The 17,341-nt window shown below is 44.7% G+C and overlaps 1 protein-coding gene across 1 annotated transcript in view; it reads left to right on the plus strand.

Moving 5' to 3' along the window:
* Positions 1–17,341, plus strand: part of GC (GC vitamin D binding protein) — a 148,397-nt gene that overhangs the window by 77,513 nt on the left and 53,543 nt on the right. The window contains exons 2-3 of the mRNA XM_030190630.1: positions 6,588–6,657; positions 16,866–16,998. Coding sequence (XP_030046490.1) covers positions 6,588–6,657; positions 16,866–16,998 — 203 coding nt within the window. The remainder of the gene's footprint in view (positions 1–6,587; positions 6,658–16,865; positions 16,999–17,341) is intronic.

The raw sequence follows: 17,341 nt of genomic DNA on the forward strand, positions 1-17,341 counted from the left end.
TGCCAAAAAGTGGCCAGCGCTAACCTTAGCACGTGAGGTGGGTGTGGATAGGTGAGAATATCAATGATATGCTTTGATGTCCCCATGCATACCTCCGACCCACCCCCATCCTCCCACCCTGTCAGACTGTCATAGTAATGCTTGAATGTTTTCACTTATATACACTGTCAGCTAGCACATTTGCTTATTTCCGATCTGATGAAGAAGGGCAACCTTCGAAAGCTAATCAAGAAATGTATTAAGTTATGTCCAATAAAAAAGGTATCATCTTATTTTCTTTTCCATGTTTTATTTTGTTTGATTTCTATTGATAACCTTAAGAGTGGACTAACACGGCTACCACACTCCTCTACTTAAGATGGAAGAGACCAGTTGTAAAAATGCATGTCTCAATGTTCTTTTCAGATATGTATGATTCATTTGCCATCTTTGTGTTTCATTAAATTGACAACTACTAGGAAAAGGGTATTTTGAAATGACGGACCATTATTACGGAACTCACTTCCAGTTCAGTAAAGGCCATGGATTTGACATGACACTTTTTGGTGGTACAACCAAAGCAGTTTGCGTATATTAAATGCAGATATTTCTCTGTCCCTAGTATGACTCACAATCTAAGCTGCTTGTACCTGGGGCAATGAAGGATTAAGTGACTTGCCCAGGGTCACAGTTGATGTAGTGGGAATTGAACCCAGTTCTCCATGTTCTCAGGCAACTCCTCCATTTCTACTTATCTGCTATTCCATAAAACATTGAAAACGTTCTTATTTGAGAAGAGCTATGGATTGAATACTTCTTGCGTATCAGCATTTACATTCTTAACCATTGTCCTGTATTGTATTTTGTATTACTTTGCCTTTCTGTGCATTTTTATTGTGAACTTTTAAAACTTTGGCTGTGTTCAGCGGTATATAAAGTCAATCAATCAAACTAGTTGTTAAGTCAGCAAAGACTTGAATGAGGTGGCCGTAAAAAAATAACCTGGCAGTTCCTCTGACCCACTAGACAGGATGTTCAGCTCTGAATCACCAATTTACAAGTAATAATCTAGTCAGACTACACCATCACTTGGGGCCAGTTCATAAAATGGCTGGCACATCTTCCAGTCTCTCACACACACAAGCCCTGAGCACTGATACAAGCATAATTTACTGTGCTGACTAAGGTGATGTGTGTCAGGTCAGCGTCAAATGGCAGGGAGAGAAGTCTGGTTTGTGTCTGATTTCAGAAATCTGGTTTGTAGTCTGGATCTATTAAGATAAGATGGGACCCAAGGCCTTTATTTGTCACAGTGCCTCATAAATTAACACAGCTGATAGTCAAGATGGCCGACAGGTAAAGAGCTCCATGGCGAGCTCCTGAGGCTCCGGGGAAAAGACCTACCTGGACCTACCTGTTCCATCCTTGACTGGACCGGAACGGTCCGGAGTTGGATCAGAACTGACTGAGGGACGGCTGGTCCGCGACAGCCTCACTGGATTCCAGTATGGGTGAACGAGCCCGAGGCTGATCGTGATGGTCTGCCTACCTCGTGGCCACAACTCATCCCCGACCGGATTGAGTCCAGCCGCGTCAGGATCGACCAACCTCGCCAACCGGCGGCCTTTGTGAGGGACCATCGCAAGGTTTGTACTCCCTTGGCTCGGGTCCTGTGCACTAAGTGACCACCAGAGCCTCGCTGCGCCCGGGAGGAGTGAAGCGGCGGAGACGCCGGCCGCCGGACACGTGGATCGATAGAAGGAGGAGGAGAGAGACGCACTCGGCCCGCGGGCCTCCCAGACAGATCAGGAGTACCAGGAGACCCACCCGGACACAACCTCCCAGCTCTGAGGGCCTTATAGGAACTCATACGAATGCAAGCCTTGTCCTTGAATGAAATGAATGATGGCTGCCTGGGTAATGGAGACAGAGACTGACCATGTGGGCGTCCTTGCTACAGCATACTACATTGCTGGGATTTGAATTCATTGCTTGAGTGTACTGGATGACGGCTGCACTGGGAAACAGAGACCAAGCTAATTGGATTCCTTGCTTACATGCTTGTTTATGGATGACGGCTGTCTAGGGGTAGCTTGTTCCAGCCCTTCTGCTCCAGCTTGTTCCTGTCCGCCTGATCCAGCTTCTCCCTGCTTGTTCCAGTCCGCCTGATCCAGCTTCTCACTGCTTGTCCCAGTTCATCTGCTCCTGCTTGTTCCAGTCCGCCTGATCCAACTTGTTCCAGTCCACCTAATCCAGCTCATTCCAGTCCGTCTGCTCCAGCTTGTTCCAGTCCGCCTGATCCAGCTTGTTCCAGTCCGCCTGATCCAGCTTGTTCCAATCCTGCTGCCCTGCTCTCTTCTGCTCCAAACTATTCCAGCTTGTTCCAGTCCTGCTGCTGTGCTCTCCACCGCACTCACCTGTTCATGCCTGCCTACTAGCCAATCAACCAACCTCCAAATTATTCCAGCTTGTTCCAGTCCTGCTGCTGAGCTCTCCACCGCACTCAGCTGTTCCTGCCTGCCTGCCTGCTAGTCAATCAACCAACCTGCCTGCTATCAGCCCTTCAACTTGCCTGCTTCTCTGCCCACCTACCATCTATCTCAGCCCATCTACCCATCTACCAACCTACCTGCCTGCCTCCCTGCCTGCTAACTTGTCAGCCCATTGACTTACCTGCTCGCCAGCCCATCAACTTCTTCTCAGCCCATCTACCAACCTACCTGCCTCAGTCACTACTTATGGCCCCTGTACACATTCTCTTCCTTGCCCTATCCCTTCCTAATCTTTTTCCCCTCCCCCTACCGCTGTCTACCGCTGAAACTCACTGCCCACCCATGTCCTCTCCAGTCCTACTCACTACTGCAATACCCTATTCACCCCCGTCCCTCACCACCTCACCATCTCTCTTGTCCCCCTCTTCCTTCCTAGCTCTCAACTTTCAACACTTCCTTCCTGTCATTAACCCATCCCCATTCCTCCTAAGTGCATCCCTTCTTCGCCGCCTTCATCGCCCTACCTCCCCCACCCTCCTCCGCACTCTTTTGCTCCTCCTCCTGCTATCCGCGGGAGACATCAATCCCAATTCAGGTCCCCCCCACCTGTCCTCATCCTATCCATGCAAACGATTCCGGGATGTCTCCAATCTCATCTCTATTTCCCTCCTCCCCCCCCTCTTCCCTCCCCTTCTCATGTGCCCTGTGGAATGCCCGATCGGTCTGCAACAAACTTCCCTTCACCCACGATCTCTTCATCTCTCACTCCCTTCAACTGCTCACCCTAACTGAAACCTGGCTCTCCCCTTATGACTCTGCCTCAGTCGCGGCCCTATGCCATGGAGGTTATCTCTTCTCCCACACTCCCCGTCCAATTGGCCGCGGTGGAGGCGTCGGGTTACTACTCTCGCCCTCCTGTAGTTTCCAACCCCTCCTCCTACCGCAATCTCACTGCTTCTCATCCTTTGAAGCTCACGCCATCCGTCTATTCTACCCGTTGCCACTCAGAGTGGCAGTCATTTACCGCCCCCCTGATAAATCTCTCTCTTCCTTGCTCACTGACTTCAATGCCTGGCTTTCTGTTTTTCTTGATCCCTCATCTCCGTCCCTCATTCTCGGAGACTTTAACATACATGCTGATGACCCATCCAACTCTCACGCGTCTCAGTTCCTCACTCTAACATCCTCCTTCAACCTCCAGCTGTGCTCAACCACCCCTACTCACCAAAATGGCCATTGTCTAGACCTCGTCCTCTCCTCTTCCGGCTCACCCTCCAATTTCCACGCCTCAGCCCTTCCTCTCTCTGATCATCACCTGATCACCTTCACACTTCTTCACCCCCCTCAGCCCCGCCCAACATTAACCACTACTTCCAGGAATCTCCAGGCTATTGACCCTCCCGCCTTATCCTCTAGTATTTCTAATCTCCTCCCCTCCATCATGTCCTCCGAGTCTGTCGACAAGGCTGTCTCCGCTTACAATGCCACTCTCTCCTCTGCTCTGGACACCCTCGCACCATCCGTCTCCCATCCCACAAGGTGTACTAATCCCCAGCCCTGGCTGACCCCTTGCATCCGTTACCTTCGCTCCTGCACCCGATGTACTGAACGCCTCTGGAGGAAATCTCGCACCTATTCAGATTTCCTTCATTACAAATTCATGCTATCCTCCTTCCAGTCCTCCCTATTCCTTGCCAAACAGGACTACTACACTCAATTGACCAATTCTCTCAGCTCCAACCCTCGTCGTCTCTTCACCACCCTAACTCCCTCCTCAAAGTGCCCTCCGCTCCCATCCCCCACCCCCCTCACTATCTCCTCAATCACTGGCTGACTACTTCCGTGACAAGGTGCAAAAGATCAACCTTGAGTTCACTACCAAGCCTCCTCCTCCCCTTCACCCTTCAACCCTCTCCCTCAAACAACCAACCCTGGCCTCTTTATCCTCCTTTCCTGATATCACCGAGGAGGAAACCGCCCGCCTTTTTTCCTCCTCGAAATGCACCATTTGTTCCTCTGATCCCATCCCCACCAACTTACTGAACACCATCTCTCAGACTGTCACCCCCTCCATCTGTCATATCCTCAACCTCTCTCTCTCCACTGCAACCGTCCCTGTCACCTTCAAGCATGCCGTAGTCACACCTCTCCTCAAAAAACCATCACTTGACCCTACCTGTCCCTCCAACTACCGCCCCATCTCCCTCCTACCCTTCCTCTCCAAAATACTTGAGCGCGCCGTTCACAGCCGCTTTCTTGATTTTCTCTCCTCTCAGGCCATCCTCGAACAGCTTCAATCCGGTTTTCGCCCTCTACACTCAACAGAAACAGCACTTTCTAAAGTCTGTAATGACCTGTTCCTTGCCAAATCCAGAGGCCACTACTCCATCCTCATCCTCCTCGATCTATCCGCCGCTTTTGACACTGTCAATCTTGATTTACTTCTTGCCACACTGTCCTCATTTGGGTTCCAGGGCTCTGTCCTCTCCTGGTTCTCCTCCTATCTCTCCCACCGAACCTTCAGAGTACACTCTCGTGGATCTTCCTTCACCCCCATCCTGCTCTCTGTTGGAGTTCCCCAGGGATCTGTCCTTGGACCCCTTCTTTTTTCAATCTACACTTCTTCCTTGGGCTCACTGATCTCATCTTATGGTTTCCAGTATCATCTTTACGCTGATGACACCCAGCTGTATCTCTCCACACCAGACATCACCGTGGAGACCCAGGCCAAGGTATCGGCCTGCTTATCCGATATTGCTGCATGGATGTACAACCGCCACCTGAAACTGAGCATGGCCAAGACCGAGCTTATCGTCTTTCCACCAAAACCCACTTCTCCTCTTCCTCCGCTCTCAATCTCAGTTGATAACACCCTCATCCTCCCCGTCTCATCCGCCTGCAACCTCGGAGTCATCTTTGACTCCTCCCTCTCCTTCTCTGCGCATATCCAGCAGACAGCCAAGACCTGTCGCTTCTTCCTCTTTAACATCAGCAAAATTCGCCCTTTCCTCTCTGAGCACACCACCCGAACTCTCATGCACGCTCTCATCACCTCTCGCCTTGACTACTGCAACCTACTTCTCACTGGCCTCCCACTTAACCATCTATCCCCCCTTCAATCCGTTCAGAACTCTGCTGCACATCTTTTATTCCGCCTGAACCGATATACTCATATCACCCCTCTCCTCAGGTCACTTCACTGGCTTCCGATCAAATATCACATACAGTTCAAGCTTCTCCTTCTTACCTACAAATGCACTCAGTCTGCAGCCCCTCATTACCTCTCCACCCTCATCTCCCCTTACTTTCCCGCCAGAAACCTCCGCTCACAGGACAAATCCTTCCTCTCAGTACCCTTCTCCACCACCGCCAACTCCAGGCTCCGCCCATTCTGCCTCGCCTCTCCCTATGCTTGGAATAAACTTCTTGAGCCCTTATGCCAAGCCCCCTCCCTACCCATCTTCAAATCCTTACTCAAAGCCCACCTCTTCAATGTTGCTTTCGGCACCTAACCTTTATACCTTGCACGAAATCTAGACTGCCCCAATTTGACTACCCCTACTTGACTGACTGTACATTTGTCCTTTAGATTGTAAGCTCTTTGAGCAGGGACTGTCCTTCTAAGTTAAATTGTACAGCGCTGCGTAACCCTAGTAGTGCTTTATAAATGTCAAATAGTAGTAGTAGTAGTAGTAGTAGTAGTAGTAGTAGTAGTGGTGTGAAAGATTGTCTGAGGGCCACCAGCCACTTTACTGGCAGTAGTAAGTCCTGGACTCCTATATTAAGTGGCTTTAATCAAGGAGAGGATTGTGCCTGTTCAGTATGAATATCAACAGTTTTGACTAGTATTTCTCTGGGAATGAGAAGTCCAGCAAACATTGGTGCTGACATTCAATGTCTTAAATGGGAGATACTGGCTGTTCTGTGGAATTATGTTAAGCCAGAATCTACTGCAAGATGCGGGATATTTTTGAAGCCTTACTGTACCCTTGCTATACTCAAACTCAACTTGTGAATTTATAAGAACAGCAATAGTTTAAATTGCCATATATATTGCACATCAGAGTACAGTGTAAATAAAAATTATAAAAATTACATTTTCTGTTTGCTTTACAGGTAGAGCATATCAAAGAGACAAAGTATGCCAAGAATGGAACTTTCTGGGAAAAGAGAAATTTAGTTCCTTGTAAGTAAATTGAATATCACCTGATTTTTTTTTTTTTTTTTTTTTGCAAATACCTTTTTGAACTTCATTCAAAGAGCAAGTATGTATTGAACTACAGAGCAGTTGGCTTGCTTAGAGTTATCAATAAATAACTGTTAACTTACATAGGATATATTTAAGAACCTAAGAATAGCTATACTGGTCAGACCAATGGTCCATCTAGCCCAGTATCCTTTTTCCAACAGTGGCCAATCCAGGTCACAAGAACCTGGCAGAAACCCAAATAGTAGCAACATTCCATGCTACCAATCCCAGAACAAGCAGTGGCTTACTCCATGTCCATCTCATTAACAGACTATGGACTTTTCCTTCAGGAGGTGGGAGGCATAGACATGGACAGAGCCTGACTGGGATTCTCACTTACACACATACCCCTTAATTCTATAAAAAGTGCTAAAAATGCACTTGCACATTTAGGTGTGTGCCCTATGTGCGCACACATTTTAATTGACTAACAAGCTAATTAGCGCCAATAATTGGCCTTTTTCTGAGCAATTATTGGCATTCCTTAAATTTAATTAACATGTACACATGTAAATTCAGGCACGAGTCAGAAAAGGGAGCATGGAAATGTAAGGGCCATGGGCAGATTGGGGTGGATCGGGGGCGTGACTTTTAGTTCCGCACATAATTATAGAATAAGAGGGCTTCGTGCCTAAATATAGCTGCACAATAATAACAAGCCCAGCTCCAATAGATATGTTTTATCAACAGACACTTTAAACTTCAATTATAGGAATACTGTTGAATCCGTCAGATGCGCATGCTTCAACCTTTAGGCTAACTTATTTTGAGCCTGGCATGAATAAGAAAGCACATGTAATGTTCATCGCACTATATATTTTTTTCATTTTCATTTTCTTCATCAATATATAATGTAGCAAATACTTGGCTTATCTTCTTAGTTTAACTTCTTCTCCAGCCTTCATTATAGAATGCATATAAAATCATACAGGAGACATATCGAAACCTAAAGGTTGAAATGTGCGCATATGACAGATCCAACAGTATTCCTATAATTGAAGTTTAAAGTGTCTGCTGATAAGATATATCGATTGGAGCTGGGCTTGTTATTATTGTGGACTTTTTTGTCTCCTCCTTTATTAATATTTATCGGTGCTTCTTTAATAGGAGTTATAAATAAAGGTGCAGGCATTTGCACTATGTTTTCTTTGGTACAAATGGCCACGTCTAAATATAGATGTGATTCCTGGGCTTAAAAACTATTCTATAACTTTATGTGCAGTTTATAGAATATCACTATGTGTTTTATTTTCAGCGCTGATTATTTTAGGTGTTATTTATAGAATTCTCCCCCATAGGACTAGATTCTATATATCATGCCTAAAAAGTTGGCGCCAAAATGAAATTCGCCTGAGCACATTCTATAAAGTATGTCTTAATTTAAGTGTACTTTATAGTATAAACCTAAATTTCCATAGTTTATAGAATACTCTGAGCACCAGTCCGTGTAACTAAATTTACTCACAGGCAGTTATGGCAAGTAAAACCTAGCATAAATGCAGATGCCTAAATTAGGCGCGGACCGGGTGTATTCTATAACAATGCGCATAGATTTTAGAAATGTCCACTACCCGCCCATTCCATGCCCATGGCCACTCCCACTTTTTCAATGTGCCATTGAATTTACATGCAGCACATTATAAAATACACTTACACAGTTCTGCGCGTAAATTCTAATTAATGCCGATTAGTGTCAATTGCTTTTAATTGGCAATTATCAGCGCCGACTGGCTTGTTAGTCAATTAAATTATGCGCATTGTTATGGAATATGCTTCAATTTTCACATGGAAATCTCAGCGCATTATATAGAATTCAGGGAATAATGTATAGAATACTGTGGCTGGCGTAAATGCTTGCACTCAATTGTTATGTACATATTTAAGCATCTTTGCCAGTATTTCATAAAGAAAAGTACGCGCCTACATTCCTTTATAGAATCAGCTCCTCCTCAAATTGCATGCGTACATTTAGTTGTTATAAAAGTGTAAATCCTGAACCTGCCATCCTTGGTCTACGCAAATCACTCCCCTGAGCATGTCTTCTCTACAAATAGCTGCCTGCTTGCACCAACCATACTGTTAGGTGTGGCCTAGTTTTATCTGAGGCCTTCTATATACATAAATCAGCCTTTACGTGTGAAAAGGGTGTAAACATCGGCACATAGAACTTAGTGTTTTCAGGGGCCCTTTTACTAAAGGATTGCTGCGTGGCAACGGGCTTCCTGCATGGCAACCTGGAACTACCACCGGACCAACGCAGGTACCAGCAGCAGTTCCGCCCCAATGCGTGCCATTTCCGGTGCTAGCAGCAATCAGGGAAAAATATTATCGTAAGGGGTTACCCAGCAGTAATTGGGTAGTGCCACATGCTGCCCACTTACCACCAGGTTAGTGCTGGAGCCCTTACCGCCACCTCAATGAATGACAGTAAATGCTCCCTCTGAAATAGCCACATGGTCATTTCATTTTCACTCATTACGGTAAAAGGGGCCCTGGTGCATGGCAAAAATGGCTGCCGCCGCCGCTAGCACAAGGCCCATTTTACCACAGCTCAGTAAAAGGGCCCCTCAGTGAATAAGAGAGCCTGCAAAAAGTGTTTTCCTTTGACTTTTAATGCTATAGGCTCTGATATTCAAAAGATGCAGAGTTCGTAAATTCAGGCTTCTGGTTTGTGCCCTCTACTCAGCCAAGTTTTCAGCTGAAAATTCATCTTAATTTGAAAGCTTAAAAGTTCTCAATTCATTATTCAGCCTGTAGCAGTCAGCATTTCTTTAATGCAGCCCATCTGATGGCTAAATTAGACCTGGATATTCAGTTGCAGGCCCTCTGCAGACACCAGTATTAACTGTCTAGGTCTTTGGCAGTGCTCAGAAGCTATGCAGGTATGACTGATATTCTCAGTGCCACAAGCATAGCTACCCAGGCATAGTTAGGACTGCTTTTTATCATGGGCCTAGCAAGACCTCGAGGTGGGAGTGGGCCAGAACCCAAGGTAGGGGGCACATTTTGGTCCACCACCCCACCACCGCCCTCCTCCACCACCTTGCTGCAACCCTCTGCCGCCTCGCCACCCTGCCGCTCCCCACCCACTGCCACCACTGTAATATCCTGGCTGGCAGGGATCCCCAACCCCCACCAGCTGAAGCACTGCTGCCACAAATACCTTGGCTGGCGGGGGGTTCCCAACCCTTGCCAGCTGAAGCCTCCATCCAGCGCTGGTCTCCGGTGCTGCACCACCGCGGCATTGCCTGCCCTGCTCTCTCTTCCCCTCACATCCGGCACGCTTCTTTTAGTGAAACTGAGAATTTCACTAAAAGGAGCGTGCTGGACGTGAGGGGAAGAGAGAGCAGGGCAGTTAATGCAGCGGCGCCGGAGACCAGCACTGGACGAAGGCTTCAACTGGCAGGGGTTAGGGACCCCCGACAGCCAAACCAGGGACCCAGAGCAAAATTTTTTTTGGGGGGGGCCAGGCTCCCGTAGCACCACGTAGCTACACCACTGCTTTTTATGCCATCCAACACATGCAGATCGCTATGTGGGCAATGGCACTCAATATCGCCTGGTTCTGCATAACTCTGGTGGTCGGACTAACAAATATTTAGTGGCATCGTTCAATTAAGTGACTCTGAATATTGGCTCCTTAGCTGACCAGCACAATTTAATTGGTCTCTATCTCATAAATATCGGGCAGTTATCTGAAATTCAAGAATTCATTTCTAATGTGCATACATTAGATCCTTGCTATTCGGTGGTGTCCACAAAATCATGTTTCATGTTTTCATAATTTATCGGGTTCTACATACAGCTTCTAGGGGCCCTTTTATTAAGCCGCGTAGGCGCCTATGTGTGCCAATGCGTGCCAATTTGGAACTACCGCCCAGCTACCGCGAGGCCTGGGCGGAAAATTTCTGGCATGCGGTGCTAACCGTGTGGTAATCGGCAGTGTACGCATTCTGACAATTACCACCCGGTTAATGCGTGAGACTTTACCACTAAGTCAATGGGTGGCAGTAAAGTCTCAGGCCCAAAATGGATGCATGTCAATTTTTATTTTGCCACACACCCATCTCAGAAATGACCAAATCCAAGCCATTTGGTCATGGGAGGAGCCAGCATTCGTAGTGCACTGGTCCTCCTCACATGCCAGGACATCAACCGGGCACCCTAGGGGGCACTGCAGTGGACTTCAAAGAAATTGCTCCCAGGTGCATAGCTCCCTTACCTTGTGTGCTGAGCCCACCAAAACCCACTACCCACAACTGTACACCAGTACCATAGCCCTTAAGGGTAAAGGGGGGCACCTAGATGTGGGTACAGTGGGTTTTGAAGGGCTCACATTTTGCCACCACGTGTAACAGGTAGGGGGGGATGGGCCTGGGTCCGCCTGCCTGAAGTGCACTGCACCCATTAAAACTGCTCCAGGGACCTGCATACTGCTGCGAGGGACCTGAGTATGACATTTGAGGTTGGCATAGAGGCTGGCACAAAAGATTTTTAAAGTCTTTTTTGAGGGTGGGAGGGGGTTAGTGACCACTGGGGGAGTCAGGGGAGGTCATCCCCGATTCCCTCCAGTGGTCATCTGGTCAGTTCGGGCACCTTTTTGAGGCTTGGTCATAAGAAAAAGGGACCAAGTAAAGTCGGCCATGTTCTCGTCAGGGACGCCCTTCTTTTTTCCATTATGGGTCGAGGACGCCCATGTGTTAGGCATGCCCAAGTCCCGCCTTCGCTACGCTTCCAACACGCCCCCGGGAACTCTGGTCGTCCCCACGACGGAAAGCAGTTGGAGACGCCCAAAATCGGCTTTCGATTATGCCGAGTTGGGCGACCCTGGGAGAAGGATGCCCATCTTGCGATTTGTGTCAAAAGATGGGCATCCTTCTCTTTCAAAAATAAGCCTGTTAGTGTCTCTCTCTCTTTTTTTTTTTTTTTTTTTACAGTTTGCTGGCACTAGAAGGATAACTCTTGGCAATGTCCAATCTTTGCTTTCTTGCTTTCTTAAAGTTTCACTTTAGTGCCACCTAGTGTTCACAACCAATTTACTTGAATACTACAAGCATGTTAACGGGGCAATATGCAAACAACTAGACTGATTTGATAAATAAATGAAAATGTAGGAAATATAGCTCTTGCTTCTCTTTGGGTGAATTTACACAGCCGCTAACTTTCTATGGGGACTTACTCAGGATTCACATCAAAAACTAAAGAAATTCCTTGTTTAGTATAGTTTTGTTTATTCAGAGGTTTGATATTCTGCCTTTTGATCCTGGGATACAACACCAAGGTTTACAAATTACAAACTAAAAAGACAGAGCAGGTAGAGGAGGCATCAGTAGCTGGTGCCCTCAACCCCAGTGTAAACTCAGACAGAGCACTACTGCTTCCCTAATGCCCGGTTGAATAAGAACGTTTTGAGACCGCTTTGAAACGGCACATACAGGCCTCACCTCTTAGGGAAAGAGGCGAGGCAATCCAAAAATAGAGGGAAAGGTAGTTAGATATTGGCAGGGGATGGTAAGGAAAGCTGATTAATATACTGGAGGAGAGATGAGCGACTGGAAAGACTGGGAATCAGCAAATTAGAGAGATAGGAGAACGCGAAGAAATAACCCTGTTTACTAAGAGAAGAACCTTGAACAAATTCTGAAGTAACATTTTTACTTATCTTTTTACTCAAATGTTATATATGGAGGTCAATATTCAGCCACACAGTCAACATATAATTTGAAAGGTTTCAAATCATATGTATATTCAAAACCATAATATTCAAAGCAATTTAAAAGGCTCAGAGAGGCTGCTGGCTGTTTAAATTGCTTATCTGTAGCTAACCATAAATATTCAGCAGCACAATGCCGCTGAATATTTATGGTTAGCGTCTGAGCTGAAACCGGCTAACTTGTGGCCGTTCCTTGGATGGATTTGGCACTTATGCGATTAACGACTGATATTCAGCCCTAAACCACATATGATAGCCTCTTAAATTGGGTGGTTCAACTTATGCATTTAAGGGTTCAATATTGCACTTAACTGTATAAGTTTTAGTGGCCAACATGTAACCAAATATTCAATGCAGATGCCCGGACATGGCCCAGCTTTGAATATTCCGGAATACAGCCAGCAGCGCACGTAAAAATGCTGGCCGTTGCCAGCTGAATATCGTCCGATATCTGTTTGGGTAGCACCACTGAATTTCCATATATAACTTGAAAAGTCAACATTGAAAAGAACTTTTGTGCTTGCAGCCTCTGCTTTTTGTGCTCTGTGTTAGCAACTAATGCACATTAAAAACTACGTTATACACATCACACAGTTTAGAGAGTAGGGGCTTAAATGAAAAAAATATTCCGGTGAAGACTATAGATCATTTTGTATGTGTGTTATAGCATATTAACAAGAGTGAATTGCTCTTTAACACACACTATTGCCACAGATCAGCTTAGTAAATAGCCCTGGCAAAAGGGAACCATTAGGCAGGAATGCGCAGGATTCACTTCTGCCCTCACCACCAATTAGGAGACTGTAGATAAAGGAGGGCTTTTAATTCAAACTGGATCAGGCTGGAAAGTGGGTTGGAGGGGGATCTCTTATTTGAAAATTGATTAGGAATAGGGGGAGTCAGTCTGGGGGGGGGCTCTTTTTTTTTTAGTCACCAGCCTGATTTGGGGCCCACTATCTTTGCACTGCTGAAACTGGGAACATGTGATATTCCCAGCCACAGTGAAGCGAACATCTATTTATTTTATTAAGTTATACTCTGCCTAAAGACTAAGCAGAGTACTTCTCCTACATAAGCGCAAAAGTATGGAATGGCCTCCCAAAAGCTCTGAAAACAACACATGACCATCTGCACTTCAGGAAATCACTAAAAAACCAACTTCTTCAAAATGGCCTACCGCAATGACCCCAAGTAAACCTCTTCACCCAAGCAACACAACATGACTATAATCGGAATGGACAACATGCAATCTTCATCCTTTGCGACCCTCCACTTATAACTCATACGATCAAAATACAGCCTTGTATCTGCTATTAACCAACTGAGCAAACGCCTTGACGGTACTATGTAAGCCACATTGATCCTGCAAATAGGTGGGAAAATATGGGGTACAAATGCAATCAATAAATAAAACATTAATTTTAAAAAATGCACATATCAAAACAATATACATCAGAGCAGATAAAGGAGCATGCTGAAATGTCTCATATGACTGTGCCAACACTCTGCTTCGGCCCCTAAGGTATGCCAAAAAAAAAAAAAAACAAATGGGTCTTTAAAAATGTTTTAAACTGCCCTAAATTCTTGCAAAGACAAAGATATCCAGGCAAACGATTCCACAAGAGTGGAGCTACAATTAAAAAGCATATTGTATCTTCCCTAGAGGTAAAACCTTTAAACATTTTGTATCCGCAGACTGCAATGAGCATGACGGCTGGTACACTTTCAAAATCTGCATAAAGTACCAAGCTGCTGTCCCATAAATGGCTTGATGGATAGGAGTCGTTACTTTACAATGGATCCTGCTTGTCACTGCTCCAATATGCTCAGAAATAAGTCATGCCACTGCATTTTGTATAACCTGCACTGCCTAACAACATGAGACTGAGACACCCAAGTACAGTGCACTACAATAGTCCAACTTAAGGGCCATGTTTTCTAAGGTACGCTAGTGTTTTTAGCATGTGCTAAAAATTAGTGCGTGCTGACCATGTAGATGACCATATGAATATTATTTATTCCCTAGGCATATATACGTAAGTTTATACTGGTGAAGGGAGTAATTCAATCAGTTTTCTCATTATACCCAGCTTCAGATTCACCTTAATGATATCATTTTCAAAATATCATGGTCTAGTTTAACAGAAACCCTTTAGTAATCTTTGAAAACCCGCCTTGAGAAAAACAGGAGACTGCCTTGATACAGCGCATTGCGGAACATGGATCTATGTCGGTGAATCTGAGTCTCCATCATGCATGTTAACTGAAGCTTAAAAGCTTAAAGCTAAGTGCTTAAATAGATATTAAGCAGAATGATAAATAATGAAAGTAAAAAAAAAATTTTGAAAAATAAGCTAGAAGTAAGGATCGATGAGGATTGCGGTACTACCTCTGAAATATGCCTGGCTCATATTAGCCATTAGAGAGGTAGTTACGCAGGTCTGATGATCTTACTAAAGGGTCTCTGTTAAACTAGACCATGATATTTTGAAAATGATATCATTAAGGTGAATCTGAAGCAAAGGAATATTATGAGCATCTACACAGTTAGCGTGCACTAAAAATGCTAACGCACCTCTAGTGTGGCTTAGTAAACAGGGCCCTAACTATGTCTGTACGTTTATTCAAACGTACATCTTTACTTGGAAGTCAAAATGGTGTACAAGTTATATAATAAAGAAATATCAAGAAAGGAACTACAAAAACATACAGGAAAGATAATCAAATGAATCAATCAACCATAAAATATTAAATTAGCTTAAAATAGTAGGTAAATTTAAAGCTAGTATTTGTGCATCTGTGCTGTTAGTCAGGAAAAAGACTAAAGTGGGGGTCATTATCCAGGGGAAATATTGAAGGCTAGCTGAAAGAAATGCGTTGTTAACAACATTTTAAACTGGACTAGTGAAAGTTCCGATCTAATTTCAGAGGGCAAATTGTTCCAAAGATGTGGGGCTAGAAAATAATAAGCTGATTTCCTGGTGGTTTCATAGCGGGCCAGTCTAGGAGAAGGCAGAACCAAACGGTGAGAGTCGGAAGAACAAAGAGCATGAGATGGAGTATAAGGGATTGTAACAGAAGACAAATAAGAAGGCACCTTATGGGTAAGAAGAAGAACCCTGAACCTATTGAACACCCAGCTCTGAACCACAGTCCTAAAGTCATATACTAACAACATCAGTTTCAACTGGAGCTGGTAAAAAAGATCAACATATCACCTGTCCTTACCTCAGGATTCACTACCTTGCCTAGGGGCCCTTTTACTAAGCCATGTGGGTGCCTACACGTGCCCAACACACGTCAGTTCAGAGTTACCGCCCGGCTACCATGTGGCCCGTGCAGTAATTTCATTTTTGACCCGCGTCCACTAAACGTGCTGGAAATTTTATTTTCTGGTGCACGGCAGAAACTGGGCAGTAATTGTCATTCTACGTGCGTAGATGATTACAGAACAGTTAACGCATGAGACCTTACCGCCAAGTCAATGGGTGGCGGTAAGGTCTCAGACCCATAACAGACGTGCGCCAATTTTTATTTTGCCACACGTCCATTTTCAGCAAAAATTTTAAAAGGCCTTTTTTGACAGGCGCACTGAAAAATGGATCTACGCACACCCAAAACACAGGCCTACACTATCGCAGCCCATTTTTCAGTTTAGTAAAAGGACCCCTCAGTGAAGTACTGAAAGTTAGTGAAACCCACAGTAAGTCTTACCTTGGTAAAACAGTGTACAAAGCACTATTTGCACTATCTTAGAGTATACATGTGAAAACACCCATGCACCTTGCACCTCTGCTATTTGTACAGGTGGCTGAAGGGAGATAAAATAACTCACGTACCTCTTTTTATTATGGACACATAGGACCAGGGAAATAATGTAACTCAGAGATAAAAGAAGTGGGAAAAGTAAACCAGGCTTATCCAAAGAACTGGGACCAAACAAATAATTAATAATAAAATCAACACAGTTTATTAATGTTTCCTTAGAAGCTTCACTATTGCCTCAGTACTTATTCCAGTGCCTTACGGTTTGACACAACGGTCTTTTTTAAGACCAACTTTATGTTGCTATTTCAAGCCTTCTGTTTTTCAACCTAAATGTAAAATTAGACCATCAGTCTTTCCTTAAGACATAAGACTCCTGACGCAGGCCGCCAGGCCGAAACACAACATTGTGTCGAGTCATTTCTAAGGAAACATTAATAAACTTTGTTGATTTTATTATTACTTATTTGTTTGGTCCCAGTTCTTTGGTTAAGCCTGGTTTACTTTTCCCGCTTCTTTTATCTCTGTTTGCTGCCCTGTGGGATCTATTGAGTTCTCCATGTGGATCCTCTTTAAATAATGTAACTCACCTTAAGCTACTACTGAAAAAGGTGTGAGCAAAATCTAAAAAACAAAAACCAAGGCTTTCTTTCTGATTGTTGTGTAGAACGATCATCTTGAACAGCAGGAAGTATTCAGGTGGCTCCTTTGAAGAGGTCATGAATATTGTGAAAGAGATTACCACCCTGGTGGAAACATGTTGTGCTGAAGGAGCTGCCCCTGATTGCTATGACAATGGGGTAAGTTACTGGTGCATGATGTCATAGATTATTCTGAGGGCACTATTGAAAAACACCTTTTTAGTCAGCAAACACATTAACCACTTGCCTGTTCATTAAAAAAAAAAAATCTAGGCAAAATGTATGTATAACTTTAGCTGTTACTAGCAAACTGGCCAAGTTGCATGTGAAAACAGGAGGAAATGGTTTAGGACAGGTTCTGAGTGAACAGAAAAGTCACATGTTTAGGCAAAATTCAAACACCGAGCATATAACTTATATGTGCAAGTGGCAATGGGTAAGAAATGCATTTAAATTTATATGTGGATTTTCAGTAGCAGCACCTATAACATTTTTACTGCAG

Source organism: Microcaecilia unicolor, chromosome 2 (genome assembly GCF_901765095.1).
Source record: "Microcaecilia unicolor chromosome 2, aMicUni1.1, whole genome shotgun sequence".
Lineage (NCBI taxonomy): Eukaryota > Metazoa > Chordata > Amphibia > Gymnophiona > Siphonopidae > Microcaecilia > Microcaecilia unicolor.